We start from the raw sequence: 27469 nt of genomic DNA, 5'->3' as shown, positions 1-27469 counted from the left end.
TATTTTAGATACAAGTAAACCTTTCAATCGGGAAACGTTGGATGATGTGAGTTTTGTTTCTGTTTTAAACTGGAACGTCAGCGAGAATTTCTACATGACGTTTGATATTTTTCGGTCACTGCTGCAAAGAATACAATTATTTCTACGAAGGAACGAGCCAAACACCATTTCCAAAACACATTTTTCTTACCATCCAATACTTGCTGCGAGCAATTTGGGATTTTTTAAAATCAGTGACAAAAGTATTTCTATAGCTTTTATTCTTATGTCGCTACACATCGCTGATTCAGTCAAGATTTTTTTCCAGTTTTTTCCAGTGACATGAAACCCCAAATCAATACGAATGTTCTGTCATCTAACTTTATCGTTGTTTCAGTCCTAACATCCTTTGGACACATATAGATTTAAATCTATGCTAAATGGGGTCTCGCTGACTTGACCCATGTCACCATGTCCCAGTTGCCTTGCTTTATGTTCATGATGTCAATCACTGATCTGGTCCAGACTCAATTATTTATTGCAGCTTGACATTTGTGGAATGCGGCGTCAAACAACAAACAAACGGCTTTTAAACAAATCGTAACTGATAAAAAGCGTGTGTGGGTGGTGAAACATCAGTCAGGAAATTAAAGACATACATATAAGTGAGAACAATAAAAATCATTGATTAAGATAATTAATCAATGATGGATATACGCTCTGGATGACAAACCTAGGCTGTAGACTTGTGCTTCAAATGCAAGAAGCCATTGTCGCGAATAAGACTACTGTAATATATTGATGATCTTTTGGGACGTAATTGTCGATTTGGATCGGTGAGGTTGACGTAATACAGACCGAAAGCATTGCTATAGCTCTCGTTACGCTCAAAACTGTCGGCGACGGAGTAGACCGTGTAGCCACGGACGTCAACGCCATCGAGAAGTATAGCTGAAATATGAGAGAGAGTGATTACAATGCATTTCGATTACGAGAATAGCATCTGAATGTATGTGCCAGTGCAGTAATATGTTTCTTATGCGCAGTCATCGTTCCGATATGCAATCGCCGTTTTATGCATTCACCGGATCACTGCTGCTATCCATACAAAGTGCGACCTACCACGCAAACAATTTTCTCGTGACTGTCAAGACACACGTGGTGATGAAAAGCAGATAACAGAAGGTTATTAAATCAAACTAGGAAAACAAGTTTCAACGGAGATGTAATTGAGTTAACATCATCACAAGATAATGCGAGGTCATCACTAGCTAATGCGAGGTCATCACCAAGGAGTAGCCAATTCTATCTGACGCATACGTTTGATTACCAGTTATATCCCAAGTGTTTATCATGCCAAGGTGTATTAGAACCTGTGCCCCGTCCCACAAAACTATTATCGCAACGCTTCTCCTGTCAATGTTACAGTATAGGAGTTATAACAGTTGTAGCGCTATAATAGCTTTGTGAAACTGCTCCCTGTATCATAACTCGTATATGGTTCACACTACCGTGTCCACACCCTAATGAAGAGGCGACTAACGGGATCGGGCGGTCAGACTCGCTGACTTAGTTGACACATGTCATAGGTTCCCAATTGCGCAGATCGATGCTCGTGTTGTTGATCACTGGACTGTCTGGTCCAGACTCCATTATTTACAGACGGCCGCCACATAGCTGGAATATTGCGGCGTAAAACTAAACTCACTCACTCACACACACCCTAATGGTTAAAGTGTCCATTCGTCACACTGAAGACCAAGATTCGATACTCCACGTGAGTAGAATCTGTGAAGCCCGTTTCTGGTGTCCTCCGCCGTGATATTTCTGGAACGTTGCTAAAACCATACTCACTCACTCACTCACTCACTCACAACCAAATTACCTTTCAGTACTTCATTAGTGTGGGACTTGATGTAGTCCACTCTGTCCATGTCTTCAGATGTACCTGGCTTGTCTGACACACCGTTACCGGTAACATAGACGGGGATGTTACCATACCTCTCTTTCAACCGTCTCAGTACCATCCTGAGTCCCTTGGGGTACACGTGAAACCATGGAGAGTTTGTTCTGAAATGTGATCATGCAGTTATTGTTATATCTACATAAAATCCGCGACTTCGCCACACATCCGCAAAAAGTTGGTTTGCTTACTACACAGAATACATGGGTAAGCTCAACATGATGATTTCATCTGATGTTTAGTGTGTACCCGTTACAGTGACTTCGAATTGCTGCAGTTTATAGCCATGCCTGCTTGTCGAGCAGTGGGTACTCTGATGGTTAAAGCGTTTGCTCGTCACCGCGAATACCCTGATCCGATTCCTTACTTGGGTGAGATGAGGTGTCCCCCACCGTGATATTGCGGTAAAACTGTTAAACCATACTCACTTACTCACTGTATGCTTTTCAGTTAATTTTCTATTAAAGTGAGTGAGTATTTACGCAGTATTTCATTATCACGGCGGGGAACAGAAATGGGATTCATTCATGTGAGGAATATGCATTTAATATCTGCATACTTCCTGAATGTTCGAAAAACGGAATTTCCACATCAAATTCTTCCAATCATTTGGATATTTACTTTCATACAGAAAACGACTGAGTAATCAAAAAAGTAGAAATGATTTCTCTAAAACGTAAAAAGGCATCACCTTCCCATTGAAGCGTTTACCGACTCCATGACGGCCCTGTCGTCGACGATAGAAGGCATGTCCCTAACGTCGTTGTGACGTCGCTCCTCCACGAGGATGGTGGTGTAGTAGCTGATGCCAAGGAAGTCGGTTGACCCTTATGTCACAATAAAAACTGGTGATTACACAGCTCCAGGGGTACAGTCCCCATATTTATGCCCATAATCAATTATCCGGGCGTAAACGACTAAAAAAGCAATTAGAGTCACCGATATTATTCTTCAGATGTTGCGACGACGTGCAAATAATCGAGAATGGACCAGACAATCCAGTGACCAACAGCATGATCATCCATCTACGCAAATGGGATAGGATCACGTGTGTCAAGCAAATTCGCGAGCCTGGCACCCCGATCCCGTTAGTCGCCTCTTACGACAAGCAGGGGTTGCTCAAGACATATTCTAACTCTGGTCCATCACTTTTACTTGCTCTGTTGGTTTATATGGTATATCCTCCCTGTCTACCTACTGTAATGGGTGTCCCTCACCTCTGATCATGTTCCGCTCCATGTCATTAAACACCGGGAGACGAGATTGGGTCAGGTTCTGTTGCCTGCTTCTGAGGAACACCTCCCTCTTCATGACGTCAGGGTAATCTCCGTCCAACAGAACTGGGTCAACGAACCAATCACAGTCAAAGGCTAACTTACGGTCTAGAGCGGCCCAATCACCAGGATCTCTTTCCGTTTTTGGCAGAGCCCAAGAATAATAAACTGCAAGTCCTACTTTTCCTGGAAAGAAGCAACATCCTTGATTCAGACATTAATGAGTCATTTCTTAAAGTTTACCATGTTTCTGTCAATTATATCGAGCACATAATGAGCATATACCGAGCTTAGTAGCAGAAAATGTCGTTATATCGGTGACGCGTAAGCAAATGTTCTGCAAATGATAATGACGTGAAAAAAGCGTTCCCCCTATTGTAAAGGAATAAATTCAAAGGTTTTTGTCAATCGATTTTCAAAATTACGACCGTATATGCGATAATTAATTCGAATGTTAATCTACTTATGTTCACATCCATTTCATAACATTAATTGTGGGAAGGGTGGTTGTTTGTAACATAGATTCAATGCACATAAAGAACCCCATTCTGTCAGCGGATAAAAAATAGTTTGGCAATATGGACACAGCGTGCATTAGGTTTTGTGTTTGTTGAAACACCCTATGATACGATGAACAGAGTTTTGTCCCTTGGTCGTGCCAGGATCTGTACAATACAGATATACGTTCTCGACAGGTACCATAATTTCTGGGATTTGAAAAGTATGCAATTTGAATCTATGGGTGTTCATGTGCAAATTATTATGTCTTGTAATTTACCGTTTTGGATCTTCTTAAAATCTTTTTGGTAGATCCTGTAGGCTGCAGCATGTGCTTTGATCATGTTGTGAGCGGTTCGATACCCTTGACCTTTGACCCCTGGGGCATAATTCCCTAACTCATATTCATGCAGTGCTCGAACATTAGGTTCATTATGGGTTATCCACTTTCTGACCTGCAACAACCACCATAACAAACAATGATTAACTTGTTTCATGGGGAACATGGGTAGGACAACAATCAATAATAAAAATCATACACTTTTCCATATTTGACTTGCTTCATATTTAATGTATTTCACGTAAACAACTGACTTGTCTTTGCAGGCGTTTATGACGGATTTTACGTCTGAAAAAATAATACTGAAATATAACAGAAAATAAGTAACTGAAATCTTCGAATGTGAAACCGTTTACACATTACATACACAAGGTACATGTTGTTCCGCTTGATAATCACCCCACATCCAACATGTGTTGTTGAAGACCAACATGTGTTGTTGAAGACCAACATGTGTTGTTGAAGACCAACATGTGTTGTTGAAGACCAACATGTGTTGTTGAAGACCAACATGTGTTGTAAAAACATTCTAGTACATTATCGGTTGAGCACCATTCGAATCCACACTCACAGAAATAAAAAAAAAAACGTACCCATATATATTCATATATGACAACGCTATATTATATATCTGTGTATCTTTGTCAATCAGCACTAGAGTCGGTACAATCCATATGTACACACATATTCTAGTCAATATAATACATCAAATTGTAAATTTCATCACATGGGACGCTGCATCTTTTTATGAAAACATGATATACGTCCACCTTTAGGATGAGGTACAAGCTTGACCTGAGTATTAGCATTAGCCACTGAGAATGTCCCAAACGCTACATACTGAACTGTATATCCACATCACACATAGTTCATTACTTAAAGGTCTCATGCAACGTAAAACACAACTTTGCAGATTCCGATACCTTTCGGTATGCATTTACCGAAACAAATCATCACAAAATGCCAATTCAACCTATAAAGTTGCACAAAACGCAATGAAAAAAGTCCGAGTTCAAACAATTCACTAAATTTTCCCCAGCGCTGGGGAAAAAGTGGTTTCAACAGCTGCGCTGCGCCCATAACGTCTGCGCAGAACTTGAAACAGTATGCCTGCCTGGAGTATGAGGTCGCGAGCAGTAGTCTAATCATGGTTGTGTACACAAACAAGCAAATAATCCAGCCGTTACATAAAAAAGCTTATTGATTGTGGTAAGCCTCTGTCACAGGCAAACTCAATCTCTGGTTTATTGACACCTATATGTCTGCCTGCCTGATGATGAAGACAATATGCAATACACAGTTTCAATCATTGACCACATGCAATTTGAACTTGACACCTATCAGGCTATACGCCATAAACAAAATAAATTGATTTATGACTCGTGCACCCGAGTCCTGTCTCTGCCTCATTATGTAATAATAACAAACTACATCCATTTTTTTTCTGGGATGACTGGATCTGACGGAAACTGGTGCGAACTCTTGTCAGTCCCGCTTTGTATTTGGACGAATGACAGTTTCCACCCATGCAGTAGTTCACCATCTCTACTACTCGATTGGATCGAACGCAAATTCAGGGAACATGTATTTACACAACACAACATCTCTATATACATTCCTTATATATAACAACTTCTGCTAGTGTATATGATCTTGTTTGACAACGGTATATGAATCCATACTGAAACGATGCATCAGGTACAATAAAAGAAGTTGTTATCCATAAAGAATTTTACTTTCTTGTGACTCGACACAAAATGCCCATCAAACAAACCATCTTTCTGTATACTCAATGAGCCCTCAGCGTTTCACCAAATGAACCGGCCTATCGTAAGCCGTCGTTACACTTGAGTGCACACCAACCCGCTATGACTGGGCTCGGTCTGCCGAACTTAAAATCGTAACATGAACAAAATTCGTCAACATCTAATGAACACAAGTTTTTTATGTAACTGGTGATCTCAGTTCAATTGAGCCAGCTCTCACTAAGTGAACTCAGATACAGACTGTTTCGCCCAGCCCTAATCCCCTTAATCACCTTGAATTTCAGTTTTGAGCCAGCTGAGAACACCTCCTCAGAAAGTACCAGTTGTCAGATTTCAGGTGAGGAAGCCGAGTGGCTGAGTCGAATTACTACTTTATAACACATCTCGCATTTAAATAGTTATGTGTTTTCCTACCTTATCTCCGAAGTTCTGAAAGCATATCCTGGAGTAGTTCCCGAAGGCTTCCACTATTTTGTCATCCTGCCAACCGTCTGGAATGGCTCCCGGGGTGTCCCAGTGGTGAAGGGACACGATTGGTTCGATTTGGGCATCAGTCAGAGCCACCAAGAGCTCGTTGTAATAGTTGACGCCATCTTGGTTGACTTCATCTGACGTTCCTTTCGGTAAGATTCGGGACCAAGAGAGTGAAAAGTAGTACGACTTCAGCTGATTATAAAATGAAAGCGTTTAGAATAATTAGTGTAAATGGAGTGAGTGAGTGAGTGAGTGTGGGTTTGCGCCGCTTTGAGTAATACACCAGGAACATCAAGGAGGGAGACAGCAGAATTGGGCCACACACATTCTACCATCTGGGAAATCGAATTCAGCGTGATGAGCGAACACTTTAACTGCTCGGCTACCTCACCGCCCTGCTGTAATTGGAATAGTTAATGCTAACACACTTGTGTCGAAGGTGAGTTCTTCGACTAATCCGAGGTTCGTCACAACCGCAAAAGAATAACCAACAAGTAATATGCAGGAACTGTCCTCTTACTTCCAGAAGTCCGTGAGTTCGACAAAAGAAAGAGTGGTGTTTGATATTGCATTGGAGGTGGACCAGCTTTTGGCAGGGGTGGATCTACAGACTGCGTTTTAAACTGTAAATGATATTTTAATCTTAAAACGGACGTGACAATTTTGCTTTCAACTATTTCTATAAATATAAATTTGTATTACATATACTTCTTGTCGTCACTGTATGGCCGAAACAATGTTGTGGCGACTGCAAATTCTCACTCACTCACTCGTGGAAGTTCGCCTACAGATGTGGAGCTTATCATTGAATTAGAGTTATTCCGTGACAAAAGCTGTGCTAGAACCGGATACCTGCCTGAAACACATACCGAATTTTCATTTCAAACGGGATCATACTTTGTAAAGATGTAGACGCCAGAATTTGAATGTTTGAAAAGAAACACAGTGGGAAATATTCTCAGAGAAAAAGACTTTGCAAATACTCTTCTTTCACATTAAACATGAACTATATAAAACATGAAAAATATATTCATTTTGTGTTTACTTGCCCGTTTGTCAACAAAGATTAAAAGAATCAGACGAATATGAGCGTTAATCGTTTATGTCTGAATCGTAAGTACTTCATCGACGAAAGTGATGTTTTATTACACTATGCATGAGTGGTAGAGCGAACTGAACTGTTTTTGAGTAACACGACGTTTGTTACTTTATCGTTCGATAAAGTACTGTGGGCGTCTTTGATCTTTTAGCGTAGCATCTTAGACTAAAGTATTTTTGTCCTGTGTGCAACTTTACAATTTATCATCTCTGTAGGAAGGCGCCTGTGTCTCGTTACGTCACTTCAATATTATCTCTAAAGCCATTATTGTGAATATTGCATTTCTTATGTAATATCAGTTGTTGGCAATCTATAGCCCATTTCAAATTGTCTTGTCCTCTATAGTTCAACTGTTTTAGATCTAATTACTAGTTTTAATTACATTTTCTGTGGTATTCTAGTTGGTTTTACTGTCCTTCGTTGACAGATTTAATGCCTTTAATTAATATGTAGTTTTGTAATTAATCGCTCTCGTCACGATATGGCTGGAATATTGACGAAATATCTGAACTCACTCACTCACTCACCTTATGCAATAACAATGTATTAGTATGGGTTAAAGTCTGAATACACATTCAAAGTTTAAACGATCCATTAGGTTACAATGACACAATCAGCCATGCGGGTGACTAGGTACACAAGCACCCGATTTCGTACTCAACATTCAGTATCATCTATATCGAACACTTCTGAATTCTTCTGATCGATCGTCGATGTTGATAAATGTTAAGTAGGTGTATTCTAAAAGTTAGCTACATAAAAGCCTACGTGTTCTCAGTATCGATTTATTGTCTGAAATCTTACCCCAAGATATTTGAGAGTTGCAACAACATCGGCATTGGTTTTCCACGAAAAGATTCCATTGGCAGCTGTCTTTGTCAAGTTGACCCAGCTGTCCAACCCATTTCCTGTAAACAGTACTGTGTGTACGTTTGTTTAGGATAAGATGATACGCACAAAATCGAGCCTTGCCGTGGATCCACATGGCCGATTACAATTAACAACGGACAGATTACATGGGTAGCACACAAAACCATACAATGGTGTAGTTGTTTCTGTTTCAACATGTGTATCACTCAAAATAATATTGGACTCAATAACATCTCTATTTCTCTACTCACCGCTAAAAGAACGCGAAAGGTGATATATTCTCAGAACCCATAGTTTTGGAAAGAGATCGTGTGTGATGACTCTCCCTCATGTTTTGGGTTGTCATAAGCTTCAGACCTCATGTTCAACAGGTAATCTTTGGGCAAGATCGTGAGAGGGGTATTACTAGTGCCACATCGACGAAGTGTTGAGACCAGTAATTCGTCCGTTATTTATCAAAAGGCTTCGTCGTGTTTTTCAGTAAGATAACGCGAGAGCGCACACATGAATACAGACATTTCCCAAGTACAACATCAAGACCATGACCATGGATTGGACAGCTTTAAGCCGAGATCTGAATTCCATCGAACACGTCTGGGATGAGATGGAAAGACAATTTCACCAACAAGCGAGTACGTCCAGTTACCTTGCAACAACTGCAACGAAATGTTGTTGGCGCTTACAACAACATTCCCAGGAGACTAAACAACATGACAGATGTGCAGCTGTTGCTGATGCCAATGGAGGTCACACCCGTTATTTACGTTCACGTTTGTTTCCCTTTGACGCACAATGACTGAAGTCATGCGTTATGTGGACTCGATATTGACTTATTGTATGTTCCTGTAATGTGGAGAATACGTACATACGTTTCACTCATTATCAATATCATCATTTACTCTATTCGCGTTTCTTTTGGTGGTGAGGTTGCATTGTCAAACAATCAGATCAATGTTTTTTCCCATGTCATATCTCGACTGTTTATCGTGTGTACGACATGGTTTAATAGATTTGAATGTATATGGTAAAGTGTTGACAGTATAACTTTCAGCTGCACACCATCGCTTCTACTGGGTAACAGATTTTCATAAAGTTGGCAGAAGTCGTACAACGGCAATATTTGTGTTGTAAGAGAAAGAGGTGATCGCTTTATATCATTGCAACAATCAAAGGTACAACGATGATTGTACTAAGCTGGTCAATTCTGTCACGTACATTCTGTCACGCAAAAACCGCCTCCTTGTCTATGGCGTTACCTTCTTTACCCAGCCGACATTCTATATGAGAGAAGGAAGAGGATGCTCCCCACGCAAAGCCCTCTGGGAACTCTCCTAGAAACAGTTCATTCTCGAAAGGGAGAGACTGTCGACTTGGATCTGTTAAGGCGCCGGGTTTGAAACCATTGTCCTGGAACACCTTTCAAACAGACACATTTTCAAATCATTTTTGTTGTGAACCTGTAAACTAACAATTCGATGGGTATTTAGATGGATCTGTTCCTCACTCGGTTGTAAGTAATATGTACGTCTCTGTTGGACTTTAGACATTTCACATAACAAATTTTACTCGGGTCATTGCACATCAAAAAGACTGCTTCATTTATACGGCCAGAATAGCGGTCTATAAGCAATCGCGTTTCCAAGGGCAAATCCTGTTATCGTTGTTGGTGTACATAGTCCGGTATTGATATGGCGTTTTTATTGTAAGTTTTTCATAAGTTATGATTTATGTCATATTTGTGACTTAAGTATTTAGTTAGCCATAACGTTTTCAGGTGATGTTTTATACAGACGTGTCGCAGGAAGGCCGCTGATGACCTCGGTGTCCTCGTCCTGTTGGTGCTGTTGAAGTCCACGTGATGAACTCCGAATCTTTCATAGTAGCCACCCTCCCACTCAAAGTTATCCATTAACGACCACGCGGTGTAGCTTTTCACATTCACTTTGTCAAAATCAATCGCTGTGGAAAGAAATGAACGGTAGGGGAAGGATAATGACTCTATATGGATGTGTGTCACGATATCGGAATGCACATTATCGCGCATACTCAGCTGAAAAGAGCATGTTCATAATTTTGTTTCTGCCTACATTTATGGCACATATTTTGTGATTACACAAGGATTTCACAAATGTGTTTTAGGGTCGAAGGCTTGCACAGCATAAACTATGTAGTTTTCGAAAACTGCAATTATTTTGGTGATTAAGCTTTTTATGGTTGTGTGAAAGAAATAGTACATCATGGAGGGACCTCAGACAAGATCATTTGGCCTAGTGGACAGCTAAAAATGGAACACTTGAAATTTAAAACATCTCATAACTTTCAAAACAATTTTTAACTACTTCCATCCTTTTCATCATGCTTATCCCCGTCATACCTTGTCTTTTTCACACGAGAAAGACGACGCAATGACAAGTAGTAGTGTCTACAGACGCACAACTGGCTATGATTTAATGCAACATTTCCGCTGCTTAATTGTGTGAGATCTGTTTTTCGCCACTTTAACAATGCTCATCACCCCGTGACGATCTGCGGTAATATCGATCTCAATTAACTCATGCTTGTTGTAAGAGGCGACTAACGGGATCAGGTGATCAAGCACGCTGACGTGGTTGACATATCGCTTCCCATCTGTGTAGAATCCTCATGCTGTTGATCACCATATTGCATGGGTCATCCTTGAATATTTACAGACCGCTCAGTGCATTTTGCTAAATGCGGCGATGAACTAAACTCAATCACTCACTCATCAATATCATGCAGTGGGCAAAGACTGACTTAAAATTGGACCCGAGAGATGAATCAAACCTAAAGCCTTAAGCGTGACTGTCGAACGCTTAAACCACAAGATACCTCACCACACTTTACCCACCTTTCAGAACTTCATTTATGTAAGCTCGAAAAAAATTGATCCTGTGTTGGTCGTCTAAAGTACCATTGTTGTCGGACAATCCGTTCTCATTCAGGTAGATGGGGATGTTGCCGTAGGTGTTCCTTACCCAGTTGAGCATCTTCCTCATCCCCCAGGGAACTACAAGTAACCAGGGCGAACCACTCCTGCCATGAACAATAAGTTTATGTGGTTGTTGTTGAACAGCAGTATCCCCGCTATGTGGCGGCAGTCTGTAAATACTCCAGTCTGAACTACACCATCCAGTTGCGATAGATGGCATGTGTCAACCAAATTAGCGATCAATTAATTTGATCTCGATAGTCGCCTATTACGACAAGCATGAGTTGAAAACCAGTCTTAACGCGAGTACCATGAACAAAGGAGTATATCTGCCTCATGAAATTCAACCATCAGGGGCAGCGGGACAGTCGAACGTAAAAGTGTTGGTTCGTCACCACCAAGGTTATCGTATGACCCTATGTCCTATAGTTATTGCAGCGCGATGTGCATGCTGATTCCCTCACTGAGATCTGAAACACGGACCTTACCGCCTTGAGCTTGTCCTATATTCTGAAAAATGTTTTCAGCCTTGTCCATTTGACCAAAGAAATAGACCCCGTCCATAAGCGTATATAATCGTCCTCACCTCGCTATATAAAGAGAATGCACGTCCAGAGAGCTAAGACTTTTTTTCAGACTTAGTCTCAAAATGGAGGGATGGGTTTCGTTTCCGGAGCAGAACTCAAAAACCATTCAATATTATTCTGCCAAACTTGGTAGATATATGAATCAGAACCAATTGTGGTGCCTTTTGCTATGTACAGGTTTTTGTTATTTGTTATTTTCTCGGTTTCCATGGAAACGTTTTTGACCTAGTCTCAAAAGTGAGAGGTGTGTTTCATTTCTGGAGCAGAACTCAAAAACTTCTTAATATCTGTCAGTAATACATGGTAGATATGTGTGGCAGACCCCAAAGGGGTGCCCTTACAGGTTATTTACAGGTTTTTGTGTTTTATCGTTTTCCTTAATCTCAAAATGGAGGGACGGGCTTCGTTTCTGGAGCACAACTGGAAAACTTTCAGCAAAACGTGGCAGATATGTGAGGCAGACCACAAAGTGGTGCCTTTTGCTATTTACAAAGTTTTGGCTTTTCTGTTTTTCCCGGTTTCCATGGAAACAATCCGGACTTAGTCTCAAAAGGGAGGGACTGACTTCGTTTCCTGAGCACAACTGGAAAACCACTTGATATCTTTCATTAGATCTTGACAGATATATGAGACAGATCTTGAAGTGATGCTGTTTACAGATATATGGCATTTATATATTTCATGATTTCCATGATTTCCAGGGTGTTGTCATCCTCTGGTGACTCTTATTCTGATTTGATATGCACGTACTCTGCTCCATGTTCTTTGCCTATTACGGATCTCGCACTTGGATTCGTGCCACGGACCTTATGATCCGAAGTCGGATGTCTTGTCAAGATGACCAAGGGGGCTAACCTCATCAGGAAAATGACAAAGATAACATCTTTGGGATGACTCCACGCAGTGTTATGCTATTGCAGTACCAAAAGTTCTCTTTTCGGACGAATCAATGCTTAAGCACACAAAGAATTTTAAATCGGCTTTAGGGCTGAGCTTTCCTACAGGCGACCCTATATCTCGTGTGTGGCTTTATTTATAATATAATGTACTCCTTATTTGATTGAACTGATTATATTCTGAACCAGAATCACACTAAAGCTGGCAGAGGTAGTAATTCCAATAGAATGAAGATATGATAATCGAGGATGCTTGACATGCGCAAAAGTCGGTCACATCAGTTGTGATAATGGAAATTATGTTACTTTGGATAAGCATTCATCGAAACATAAAACACATACGTAGAATTAAAAATAGCGCACGAATTTCCTGTTTTACCATTAAGCCAGGTTTCGATGTGCGTGAAGTGCGTGATGCGTTTCGCGTAGTGTGTAAACAACTCTTATTACTAAAATATTAATAGCCGTTTCCATGATGTGTAGTGCGTGGTGCGTGATTTTGTTTACGTTCAAACAGTTCAGGCATCACACAGCTATTCGGAGGCCTTAAGAAGTGATACAACGGGTATTCCTAATGTCACGTGGTTTTCATTACACACACAAGTTACAACATGCCAAGGAATTTGCTATCCGCGATACAATCATTATGAGATTCATGCATGAACAATTAACTGAACACGGTAGACGGACAAGGACACTTCGGGAAAAGGATGGTATTTTGGTCACATTTATCATGATAAGTTGCAAAGATCCGTTTTGAATGTACATTAATCACAAATTGTGATCGATTCGATTTCCAGTTAAAGGAAGACCTGATTTAACGCACCGCATAGCTTTTGACCAAGTACAAATGGAGTGGACACTACGCACGGGTAGTATGCACTACGCATGAAGCAGCTACGCAGACACTACGTACATATGGAAACCTCGATTCAATGTTTTATCAGAAAGTACCCTCACCTTGGCCAGTTGGGGTCAAGAAAACGTTCGATGACGATATCCGGGGTGAAGTCTGGCCTGCACTCGCCGGTTGTAAGACATCGGTAAGTGGAGTTTCCTTTGGTGACGTACTGCGTTGTGTAATGGTTCAAGCCGAAGAAGTCGTATGTCCCTTCGAAAACGTACTATTGGTATATTATTTTCAAGCACGATCACACCGACAAGTTTATACAGACACAGTGCTGTCAACAGAGAATTAAAACAACAACGTAACAAAGCACGACACCAGGCACAGCATGCAGACAATAAACAAGAACTTCATGATGAACGAAAACCTTCTTTGACCGGAGCGTCTTTGTTTGTTGTGTAACGCCACTCTCAGTAATATTTCTTATGTGAGTGACTAGACCACACGACCCAGGGTCAGAGACATTGCAAGCATCGCCTACGCAGTTGGGATACGATGACTTATATAAAAGCCTGACCACCCGACACTACAACCATGGATTCCTGAAGGTCAGTTCTTAGTCGAATCCTTACGGTTTTCTGGGCCAAGACTTTCTTAGAGCTAAGAATCCCGTAAATTTATGTTAATATATGGCACTTTCTTATTGCTAAGAGAACTTCTAATATCTAGGTCCTAAGATGAAGCTTCAAGCTTATACTCAGGTGCATATCCTCCCCTTCTTACATTGAAGACTCAGGTTCGGGCTGCCAGGATCGATGACTGGATATACAATATATAGATCACTGTGTTAATCACTGGATTATCTAACCTGTCTTGGAATATTGACATCATATGCAGTGATCTTTGCAGTTGGGGCACGGTGACATGCTTGAAGTCAAAGCCGTGTGCCTGAATAAAATAGATCCGAACTGGTTTCAAGTGGTTTATAAAATTCTTTTCAGGCATCGAAATGTGTTCTTATGTTTTTACGTTGACCCACTTTTCATTGTTCCCAGTTGCCTAAGGTGCCACGAATCTAAAGTTCGAGTCAGTTGCGTCTCATCATTGCACACAGTAAACAACGTGTATACGGAACATGCTTAAAACGAACTCTGTTAGGTGCTTTGGCTTTGTGCCTTTGATCTTACCTTTGATTCTCTTCTTTTGTGCTTCTGTGAAGGCTGGTAGTAAGGACACACTATGTCCCTCTGCCTTGCAGGTAGACACTATCCTAGTTTTCAACACTTCCGGGTAGTCCCCGTTGACGTAAACAGGATTAGCGAACCATCCAATGTACATCTGTAGAGCCCACTCTGACGCCTCGATGTCGGAAGAATTTGTTGGGTCCAGAGGCTCCGCCCAGTCCACGTTACAAGTAATGCTTATTTTACCTGCCAGAGGAAACATTTTAAATTTTGTGGTATTGTTTGTTATTCATCAACAGCCCACCCAAGCCGCCAATCCCCACCCCTCATGTTTTTACCGTGCTGTGTCTGTCTGTAAGTATCATTGTACATATGGTACACCTCGGCATGGGCCAGTAGAACATGGTGTCCCCCATTGAAGGGTTCGAGCCAGGCGTTTGTGTATCCGGGTGCATTCAGTCCCATCTCTAGACCTTTCACAAGAAACACCCAAGGTTCATTGAACGTCACCCATAGTTTCACCTGTGAACAGATTTTTTTGCATTATTTTTATGCACCAAAACACGTTGTTTGTTGAAGTTTGGATCCAATATTTTGTCCTCAAAACCAAAACTATTGATCCCTTTACTCTTTTTAGACTTTCCAGACTTTCTTAAAACCACATCGAAACCAAATATGTGTTCAAATAACGTTGAGCTTCTGTAATGCATTGACGCAAATTCAACTCACCTTATTTCCATATTCTTTGAAGCATACATCAGCGTAGTCTCTGAAATGTCCAATAATGGAGGCGTTAGTCCACCCTCCCTTATCCTGGAGCGCCTTCGGAAGATCCCAGTGGTACAAAGTGACCATTGGTTCAATGCCTGTAGCAAGGAGAGCATCCAGGACCCGATGGTAGTACTGGATACCAGCTGGATTTATAGAGGCTTTGGTGCCATCGGGGAATATTCTTGGCCATGCGATGGAAAAACGGTACAGGTCGACCTGGAAGGTCATATATTGTTTCAATTATTTGTGTCTGAACTGAAATGAGCAGAAAAAACAACCATTATGATGGAATAGGACAAGCATTTAGCATTTCAAAAACGAAAACACCATTGACATTATCATGTATTTTTATTACAACAATTGACCATATCTAAAATAGGTGTGTTTCTGTCGTAAAACATGTTACCTAATTTTGAAAAATAAAAGTAATAACTGATTGTTATGTAGCCTATAAATTGGTTACTTATGGTGAATGGATGAACGTTTGTAAACTAAGGTTAAGCGAGTGAGTGAGTGAGTTAATATTTAACGTAACATCGGCAATATTGCAGCCATATTGTGACGAAAACAACTAAGGTTAAGGAAAATGCACAAACTAAAAAAACAGCAAAATGTTAGAATGCAGTAAAAGATGCTTTACAAACAAAGAAGTAGGTTTTGGTTGTAATTATCAGCATCTGACAAGGAGAAGTGTTTGTTCAATACACTAAACTAAAACTCATAAAAAGATTCTTTCCAAAATCTTATTAGTGTGACCTTTTTCAGTTTTTTTTGTCAATTAACAGTCTGAATTGTGGGGAAAAGGTCTGAACCTTTAACGTTCGGGTTCTTCCTGAGTATGCCTAATTATACCTACTTGATGTGTAAATGTCATCTTAGTATGCAACAGAATCGTTAGTTATAGTCAAATTTAATTCAAGTGTGCGATTTCAAATATATAGGAATTTTGCGTAAAAATTCAGTCACAACACATTTTCACCAACATATTCTTTCACAAAGAATAAAAACAATTCTGGTATTGATGAAACTGCCAATGGATAAAGCTTCTTCAACTGTAGCTTGATTCAGTTGATGGCTATACTCTGACTTTTCTGTAGCATCACATGTTATTTTCAAAATAGGATGGTGGTTAATTAGTGCATGGATGTTAAGTATGTTTAATATGTGTTACTGTAGTTCAAACATTGAGTCACTCCAGGGATGTGACACTCTTCATCTGACTGCAATACACGTGAAAGATCTACGACAATAACGATTCTCAACAAACCGGCTAAACAAATGTAGCATATAACTGTCACAATAAATTGGAACGCCCGCTTAAAATCAATCACGACGTCATAAAGATGTTCTGCAATACCATAGCTGGTACAAAATATCTAAAGAGTAAATATCCGTTGCCAGACGCCACACTTAGACAAAACACGTGAAGTCGATTATCCCTGAAATAACTATTGACAGATATGTATGTAAATATAAAGATGTTAAATAAGAACGTTTCAGACAAGGTGTCATAAATAAGACGCATACGTTATGAAACAAGGATAAGAAAATAACTTCACAAAAGCTACAGATGTGTGGCAGCGAATTATTTGTAAAATGGATGTTTTGAAGAGTATCGTATCATGAAACATAAAACTCTATGGATCACAGCTTCTTGATTATTGCTTTAAGCGAAGCTTCGGTGTAGTTTCTTCCATCATCGTCAAGCTAAAAGTGACTACAACCAAATGGTCAGACGCATGTATACATGGTATGTTGTAACAAGCAGCAGATTAGCATAATAGAATAACAAGTGGAGTGAGTGAGTTTAGTTTTACGCCGCACTCAGCAATATTACAGCTATATGGCGGCGGTCTGTAAATAATCGAGTCTGGACCAGACAATCCAGTGATCAACAACATGAGCATCGATCTGCGCAATTGGGAACCGATGACATGTGTCAACCAAGTCAGCGAGCCTGACCACCCGATCCCGTTAGTCGCCTCTTACGACAAGCATAGTCGCCTTTTATGGCAAGCATGGGTTGCTGAAGGCCTATTCTACCCCGGGACCTTCACGGGTCACATAAGTGGAAGAGGCCAGTAGGGAACTAAAAACAACTAGCACTAGTGATGAAGCCAATGAACATTACTGAATCGTAGTCTAATCGTATTCTTTTGAAAGATGAATTTGTCTAACTACATCTTCGACGCCATGAAAGCCACCAGGATCTCTTGAATGAGAGAAACGCATTCATTGGTCTAACTCTGACGTCAACATTTTCCCAATGGCAGGTTTCAATGAAAGTAATTTCAGGTTTATTATATATAATTCAGATGGTCCAGAGTATATGGTGTGGTATTCATTCAAATGGTTTTTGGTAATCACAGTGTTGAAATATTATCAATATTCGGAGCGTGCGTACTTCATAACACATTCCGATGCAATTCCTCATTATGCTGGCAACCCAGTTTAACTCGAATTATGATCGAGGCGGAATCTTACAATGTGCTAGTCTGAAAGCTTTTCATTCATTCCTTCAAATGAGCGTGAAATGCAACATAGAACAGAGAGTATGACGAAACATATGTATGATTATTTAAAATGGATTACTAAAACCAAATCAATTTAACCGTTTCCTTATAACAAACATCGGGCTCATTGCATTTTTTACACTTTTTTCCTTACGTGTATGCCTTAAAAAACAAAAAGTCACTTCTGAATTCAGATACAGTCAACGCCTATGTGTGGAACGTAGTTGCGTCGGAGTTACTTACTTGCATTTTTACTTGTTTATTGTTACGTCGAACCTTGAAGAACTAAGTTTTTACGGAGGTTCCTTCAACTTCGAAACAATGCTCGACTGTATGTGGTCATAATTTCTCACATGTGGTGCAATGCGCGTGTTTGTCTGTGTGTTGTAAACAGTGCTATCATTATCTCAACCCATTTAGAGGCTTGGCGTCAATATTATCAATAGGTTTTAAAGCTCACTGGATAAGGTAGGATTCAATGTGTACAAACTGCTGTGAAAACAATTCAATTGTTTCTGTTCTTTTGGGACAAGTTTTATGGACGTGTGCAGTGTGCCTCCATACGTCAATAGTTGCTTGTATTCCACTGGATAAACATGTTCGTTTATTATTGCTGTCAAGATCTTTTCGCAAATCGACCTTGTTTGTACAGACTCATTAATTTGGCATTAAATACTTAACAGTGCATGTTCTGTTATGTATCGTTGGGAACACCTTCATTTTTATAGGATATTTATATCGTGTACATATCCATACACCTATTGCTTGCTCAAGGCGCTGGTAGTTGTTTTCCCTCGATCACTGGGTGTCCGTCTATCAATCTCAACTCCCTGGGGAGTATGCAACTCTTGCTGCCACTAGGCGAGGTACCCACTCCACAGCTGGGTGGCCTTGGACACATAATCACAGTACTTTGTCCAAGTTTACTGCACGTTGCTGTACCCGCAACTGGGTGTTGCACGTATTCGTGTGGCCACCATCTGGACATATACCAACGGATTCGTGGGCTCTTTTATGTACACAGGGTTGTGTACTGTACAGTAGGGGTTGTGACAACTTTGCACACAAAGTTTACTCGAAGGTTTTTACACAGGTGTACTCAATCCCGACACATCAGCCTTCCTGGATCACTAGCCTGGCGCTTTAGCTAGCACGCCCACCGTGCCCATACTCTTCCTCATCAAAGCGACTATCTATAGATTCATTTCTTAAGACGATTAATTTCTATTCTACTGGAAGTTCATTTGAGCATTTGACACGAGCGTATTCACATTGTGAGCATCAACGTGCGCCATTTTGATACCATGAAATACATAAACCAAGTAGGAAACCCTGAACACATCTCATTAATCGCCTCTTACTCCAACAAGTATGCGCTACTGAAGAGTAAAGACCAATTCAGATGTGTATCTTGGCCTCAGATCCTTTACTAGTGTTCAAGCATATCTTAGGGAAATCAACATCGAACTAATTCAGACGTCAGACCTGTATCTTATGTAAAGTACTCAATCATTTACTACTGTTCAAGGACATTTTAGGGATACAAACATCGAACCAATTCAGACTTGTACGTAGGGTTAAGTACGCAGTCATTTACTAGTGTTCAAGGCCATCTTAGGGAAATCAACATCGAACGTATTCATGTACCCATGACCCACTCAGTTATCGAGTTGTAGCAACCCATGTGTATATACTATTTGATCAATAGTGTAATTATCCTGTTAGCCACTCCTTGTGATCGATTATTAATACATACCTTAGACTGTATTCATAACAGGTTTGTTGAGGACACAGTACATTCATGCAGTCTTTACTCAGAACTGAAGGTCACAGTTCCATAGCAATTTATTAACATAGTTCTACAACGAGTGAGTTTAGTTTTACGCCACTCTCATCAATATCCCAGCTATATGGTGGCGGTGTTCAACATGGCAGTGGATTACCATACACAAAGTATATATTTCTAAATAGTAACACAACACGGATCTACCCGATATCGGGTAAATCCGTCTATTGAAGGTTGTGCTGTAAAAGGAGTGGGTATACATGTGTTTCTAGGGTAATTATTATAATAAAAACCTTGCAGAATGGCATGAAATGTCAAACATGTGCATACTGAAGGCATGTCATAAAAATTCCCTTTTAACACATTAGATCGGAACTGGGGGAAGACCTTCGCACTTTCTTATCACATCTTTTACGAGTGAAGCCAAATATAAGGTATAACACTAGACGTTTGCCTTTAGGTCTAGATTGTATATCAGTGTAAAGTGATTTTAGCGGGTATCGTGAAGAGGAGACGTTTATCCCACCCACAATAAAACGTTTAGGGGTGTGTACATGAATAGAAGGTCTAGCAGTTTCTCCGTGGAGAGTATTATTTGGTGTAGATCATAGGCAAAACAACAAGCCCTTCGCATGCATGCATTAATGCTTTCCAAACAACCGTGTTTATAAACACAATTCTGTATAGTAACGTATTAATATTTTACAGAATAATAGTATATACAAAGCCTCAAAAACATATCCACAGTTACTAGTAGTTAGTAGTAACTGTAGTAGTACTACTACTACTACTTCTGGTAGTTAGCTTTCTAAACTGAAATGTTTTCTGCAGATAGGAACCGATCTGGAGATTGGTGAGTAATACGCTATGATACTGCAGCCAAGGGTAGTTGTCGATTTACATGTCCACTTTGCTGGCATGGGCAAAATAGACATTTCAATAAGATGTGAATATTACTAAATACACCATGTGCATAGTAAATCACAGACACTAGTTCATTCATGGAAAAAGAACATACAAAGGGGCTTAAAGCACAACCTTGCCAAACACCAACAAGACCACCACATACATCCGTAAGAATATTATTGTTTGTACGAACACCTTCCCCTCGAATATGTATTGACATATGTTCCAAACTAGCGATGCATAAAGACACCTGGTGTCGCAAGCTTGTCCCAGTCAATCACGGTAAATAATGCCGTGTTTGTGTATTGCCGTACATTGCGCAGTGGTAAAAGGGCCAAGAAAGGCATCCCAACAATACACTTGAACTCGTACGTTGTCAAGGTGTTACGTTGATATGAACATTCACAGGAACTGATGGTTGTATTGAACTTCTTTTCTTTGTCACAGCCACGTGATTTATTTTTCAGTTAAAATACGAACCACCTATCCTCGATGATAACGAAATTATTTATAACTTTGTCTTCGTTGTAACAGCGAGTAAATGAATGAGTATGGTTTTACACCGCGTTTTGCAATGTTCTTGCACTGTCCCTGATGGGGGAACACCAGAAATGGGCTTCATACGTTGTTCCTATGTGGGATATCAAACGTTTTCACACCTAGATGTCCCCACCGTCCCTCCTTATAACAGTACTCGTCTGCATGAAGTGGGACACAAAAACAAACTTTGGGTTTATTTACTTCCAGTTGCAATACTATTGGACAGTAAGCTGTTTCAGAATGATCTCACCCCCAGATTTTTTAGAAGTCTGACGTCCTCTGGGTATTTGTGGTAGCTGTCGCAGGCCACGCTGCCAGAGTCGTTGTGTATGACGAACCGGAAGTTGTCCCAGATGCTCTCTCCTCGTCCTGGCGTTGTAGGGCAACAAAAAACGTTACGCTCAGTAATTAGGGCATTGAATCAACACTAAAATCTATACATTTACATGGGACTACAATATTGACACAGAAGTTGCTGTTATCACAAAACGGAAAACATTTGTCTACTCTGTTTCTCAAGTTTCTCTAGTTGATAATGAAGCTTCTCTCTTGGTTCCTTTGTAATTGTATGTACTCACCGACATGATAAATCCACTTTCGCTTACCATGGAGCATCTTGAGATCGACAATGTTCATAAAAGGTTGTTTACATTTACATCGATACATCGTGTCTTTGGGTGAAAATTGGATAGCATGCCGATTATAACCTTTTTGTGACTTGTTCATTGCGAATAGCCTACTCCTCATTGACCAATATTGTTACAGTAGGGTTAGTTAGTTAGTTAGTTAGTTAGTTAGTTAGTTGAGTGAGTGAGTGAGTGAGTGAGTGAGTGAGTGAGTGAGTGAGTGAGTGAGTGAGTGAGTGAGTGAGTGAGTGAGTGAGTGAGTGAGTGAGTGAGTTAATTTAGCCGTTCTCAGCTATATTCCAATATGGGAGTGGTCTGTAAATAATCGAGTCTAGACCAGAATCCACTGATCAGCCAGTCCAATGAGCCGTACAACACGATCCCGTTAAACACAGCCCTACGACAAGCATAGATTACTGAACATCGGTTCTAACCATGATGTTTACGGGTCTACAATAGGATTAACTGATACTCATACACTCACTCAGATCATACACTTTGTTCCGATGGATTGATTATTTTTATCCCGCAGCTGAGAGGTTTCTTTAACGAAGAATGGTTCAGTCGAGAGAATATTCTGTTTGTTCAATTCAACCTTTCAAAGAAGAACATTGATATTTTAATGCAGTGACCACTGAATATGCTCTCTCGAACAATTAGTATAGTGCAGTTATTTATAAATGGAATATACTTTATACTGACCCATTTTGTTTCAAGAGAAACATCACAGTCACATATTTAACATTGATCCATTTTGTTCCAATAGGAACACAGTCGATACATGTAAGATATGTACCAGCATCAGCGTCAAGTCTTACCATCCTCCATGACAGCGCCTTCGGTTTGAAAGGAAGAGGAAGCTATACTCCAGAGGAAATCCTTGGGGAAAGTCCCATAGTGAAACTCCCCCTCCCCCTGAACAGCAGATCCCCTACCCCCGGGCCTCGAGTACCCAGGCTTGTACCCATTGTCCTGAACCAATCCAGCGTACCACATGGATGAGGCTTTCGGGAAGCGTGGATCTGAGTAGTTTTTCAAGGGCCATGCCGTGAAACCTTGAACACTGCAGTTGTCAATGTTTACAGCTGGAAATTGTGTGAGATGAGAGTGTGAGTCTACATTGTGTTGTTTAAAATCTGGAAACTGGTTTGGTTTGGGTTTTGTTTGGTTCTTATTTAATGCCAACCTCAGCACATGGCAGCGGCCTGTAGGTACACGGGTCTGGACAAGACAATTCAGTGATCAACAGCATTGACATCGATCTGTGCAACTGGGACTCGATGGCATGTTAGTGAGCCTGACCACTCGATTCCATTAGTCGCCTCTTTGGACAAGCGTGAGTTGCCAAAGACCACTTCTAAATGAGTCAAACTGTTTAGAAATATTTTGCTTATTCATGAGTGAGTGAGTGAGTGAGTGAGTTGAGTTTTACGCCACACTCAGCAATATTACAGCTATATGGCGGCGGTCTGTAAATAATCGAGTCTGGACCAGACAATCCAGTGATCAGCTTATTTATGATACCTAAGTACGAATATTAGTGGAACTCTTCTTGAAATAATACATATGAGACTAAAAGTAATATATATCCATGCAGATGAAACCTTTTCAAAGAAGAGGAATGAATAGTCATATTTTCTCTTCATCATCTGTATCCTCCTTGACTTCATCATCAGCATTTTATCAGTCTTGTAAATCTACGATTTCTTACTTCTTTTTGCATGTCCGATTGCCCACCCACTCGCACACTTAACACCACACCTGTACTTGCTTTAATCACCTTTCAGGACCTCATTGATGAAAGTGCGATAAAACCGAACCAAGTGGTCATCAGGAGGAGTAGAGTTCTGCTCTGATAAACAACTTCCTGTGAAGTAAACGTCAACATTGTTAAAGTTGTGCTTGACCCCGTTCAGAACTCTCCTTATCCCAGAGGGCGCCACCTTCACCCGAGATCTAATAAACAGAAAGCGCTATTACAAATGTCTACAAAGAAATGGATTTTACTCTGAAAAAGGTTACATTACTATATGTGGTAGCAACACTATTTGTATTGTCACACTGAACTGTTGTTGGGTACAATGAGTCAACGAAATGATCAGTTAATGATGTTATCTATTCAAATATGTTGTACGCCTGTGTGCTGTTTTTTTCCATTAAACAAAGCTGTAATCATACACCATTTTATGAAAGTATCTCTGCAGGATGAAACTACTTGATTAAACGATATCGGCTAGGTTCATTTCCGGATTAGGAAAGCTAGGTCTATCGGGTCGGCTAGGAACAAAATGACCTTCAGAACACAGCGACGTGATCACATCTGAACCGACTTTGGGGCATCGTTTGTTTGGTTGAAACGCCACATTCAACATATTGCAGCTATCAGGTGGTAAATTGTAAATTATCGAACCTTGACCAGACAATCCAGTGATCAACAACTTGAGCAAAAACACTAATACCATTTAGAAGAGATGAATTTCCAGAGATTCCTATAACAGTATTTGAAATGATTATTTGGTTGGAACTAATTTGCCTCATATATAAGTGTCATACTGAATAATCACTGACGGTGTATCATGATATATCTCTCGTTATATATATCGGGAAAACCTCCAATGCGGGCGTTAGTGATAAAGGCATGATTGTTAGTGGCTGTGGTTTCAAATGGGGCTGAAGAACCATAAATGATTATCTACCTTGGAGAGTTTATAAGTCCCTTTACATATTTCACATTGTTCTTTCTCTGAAATCTAATAGTAGCATTATTGACGATCTTGCTACAACATCACCAACACCTGAAAGCATGGTGTCAGACCAGCTTGAGTCCATGCGGGTAGTGAAAGAACTATAAGTCCCCATGGACCCTAGCATGGTGATCTACCTTTAGTTGTTGGCAGCCTACAGCCTATTTTCATATTGTATTGTTCTATTCAATAACTTGTTATATAACATGCTGGTGTTACTTTAGTATCTGTCGTTTGCTAGTAATTTTACTGTTTCTAATTGTTTTGATGTATAATATGATAACAAATTGTTCTCGTCACGATATGGCTGAACGATAAATATTAACTCACTTACACACTAGTGATTGAGGCACAGATCTTGTTCGGAGACCGGGATGTATTTAGTAATGGCGTATTTCCCGTGTAAGAATTACAATCTTCCATTGCTAATGCAACATATTTAGAATTCCGATTCAAATACACGTGCTAATTTCTTTTCACAAAGCAGGTTACGAATAAAAGGAATTTGAGCGGTATATGGACATAATATGAGAATACTAACCTTGATGTGCTGTGGGAAGTTCTGTGGTCTCCATCCTTTAAATGATGTGGTAGATGTCTCATCAGGCCTTCAGAGCAGACAGTAAGTCCAAGGAAGTCATGTGTACCTGAAACGTAACAAAGGCTAAATTCCTTTTAAATTTGCGTCTGGAAATCGTGTGTTCATTCCTCAAGGAGAGTGAAAAGGTGGCGAGTTTACTCTACTTCCGGTTTCAAAGATTCTAATACTTTTTCTTACTTAAATCATGCCGCGGTAGACATGGAATTCCTCCATAAGTTTGCACAATGTGATTTACAAGCAAAATGTTCACGGTAAAACGCCCAATGAATTCCTCTGTTCCTCCTCCTTAACTGCCACAACAATAGCCTTGATCCCTCACAACCGTTTAATACTCTAAGAGACGTGAGTGGGCTCATAACACGAATGATGTCCGATACGTTAGTCGAACATCACTTTAACTGACTCATATTATAATATGTCACTGCTCATTGGCGTTCCCAGTATTAATCTCCGAAATGGATCTGGTTCTCAACCTTTAATCCGTTCCTTTTCCGACTCAGAAAAAGATGCCAATCTGTCCCCAGTCAAATCTGATTTCTTGTTTTTGCGAGTAACCCGTTCCTTCATCCCAGGAGGCCAGTCCCCGTCCACGTATATAGGATGGCTGAAGATCCCGTCATAAAACTCTATTGACCTTTCCGAGGCATCTACATCAGAGATGTCCAGAGGATCTTTGGGTTCGTTCCAGTTAAAGTTGATGGTTATCCCGACCTTTCCTTCAATGAAAAGTGAATGAGTTTAGCTTTACGTCGCTTTTAGCAATATTTTACCAATATCACGGGCTCACAACAAATGGGCTTGACACATTGTACCCATGTAGGGAATCGAAGCGTGTCGAGCGTAAGCTTTAACCACTGGACTACTCATACAACCCTCCTTAAATGAGTGACAGATACGTGCTGTGTCATTCCTTTTGGATGAATGGTTTTCTTTGTTTTGTTTGTTTTCTGTTGGACATTACATTAACCAATATTTCAGTATATGGCCACGTTAAGTAAGTAATCGATTCTGGACCAGACAATCCAGTGGCCAATAGCATGACATAAATCTACGCAATTGGGGTATAATGAAATGTCCTCTACCAAACCAGCAACCCCATCCCAATAGTTGCCTTTTACGACAAGAAAAGCCTACTGAAGACAATGTCTGGCTTCAGTAGTGTCAGTTTTCCATTGTTGTAATAAATATGGTATCAAATAAGACGTGAAATTATTTTTACATGCTTATATACGTAGTACAGCATAGACTCGCCTTCTTGTCTTGACCTGTATGTGTTATTGTAAAGGTGGAACGCTTCAGCGTGGGCTAAGACAAGGTTCCGCGCTAAGACATGCTGACTTTCTGTCAGATTCCACGTTGGAGGCGAAACTTTTCTTACTTCATAGCTGTTGATTGCAGTCATAGATGGCCGATGCAGGGTGATCCACAACGGCACCTTATTATGATACGTAAAAAAGCATCTTGTCAGTGCAATACAGAAAAAAATCGTTAATGGTTTCATTTTTTTTGTTTCGTTTATCGCCGCACTCAGCAACATGATTGCTATCTTTGTCATGGGTTCATTACGGACATCCGATTTCTCATTGCCCTATAGTGTTACAATTGGGTTAGTGGAGAGACACTTTTGTTTAACGCCGCACCCAGCAATAATCCAGCTATATGACGACGGTCTGTACATTACAGTACAGTGATCAGCATCATGAACATCTGTCAACGTAATTGGGGTACTGTGTCAGCGAGCCTAACCGCCGGATCCTGTTAGTTGCCACTTACGACATGTACGGGTTACTGAAGACCAACCCTTACACGGATTTTCACGAACGCCATGAACAATAAAAGTTTGCAGCTTCCTGGTGAAATCATGAAGTCAAACCCTTATATTCACGAGTATTTTTAAGCAATAACCAAACTGTATCACTCACACTGTTACCAAATTCCTTGAAACATAAATCAGCGTAGTCCCTGAACCAATACACAAAGTTTTCATTCAGAAACCCTCCCTTGTCTTCCAGTGCCTGTGGTAGGTCCCAATGGCAGAGGGTGACCATGGGTTTGATGTCGTTCTTGAGAAGTTCAGCGATGAGGATGTGGTAATAATCGATTCCTTTCTGGTTAATTCCTCCTGAGAGCGTTCCATTGGGAAGAATTCGGGACCAGGAGACGGAGAAACGGTAGTAGGATACCTTTAAGGCAAAATCGTCATTAGTTGATAGCTGCTTCTTATCATCTTCTTTTTCAGATGAATGATGGATCAT

At 40.4% G+C, this 27469-nt stretch overlaps 1 protein-coding gene across 1 annotated transcript; it reads right to left on the bottom strand.

The window, feature by feature from the left end:
- Positions 1-432: 432 nt before the first annotated feature.
- LOC137274310 (lactase/phlorizin hydrolase-like) lies at positions 433-27469 on the bottom strand. Its single transcript, XM_067807452.1, has 21 exons — positions 27137-27469; positions 26466-26649; positions 25688-25930; positions 25155-25260; positions 23650-23825; positions 22688-22954; positions 21494-21612; positions 15457-15714; positions 15066-15249; positions 14731-14973; positions 13657-13807; positions 11133-11317; positions 10056-10222; positions 9520-9679; positions 8198-8301; positions 6235-6486; positions 3995-4169; positions 3160-3402; positions 2634-2769; positions 1865-2049; positions 433-930 (listed from the first exon to the last, which is right to left on the bottom strand). Exons 1-21 carry the CDS (start codon positions 27467-27469, stop codon positions 713-715), a joined length of 4089 nt encoding a protein of 1362 aa, XP_067663553.1. The 3' UTR covers positions 433-712.

Source organism: Haliotis asinina, chromosome 1 (genome assembly GCF_037392515.1).
Source record: "Haliotis asinina isolate JCU_RB_2024 chromosome 1, JCU_Hal_asi_v2, whole genome shotgun sequence".
NCBI classification, from domain to species: Eukaryota; Metazoa; Mollusca; class Gastropoda; order Lepetellida; family Haliotidae; genus Haliotis; species Haliotis asinina.
This window is presented reverse-complemented; position numbering and strand designations above follow the sequence as displayed.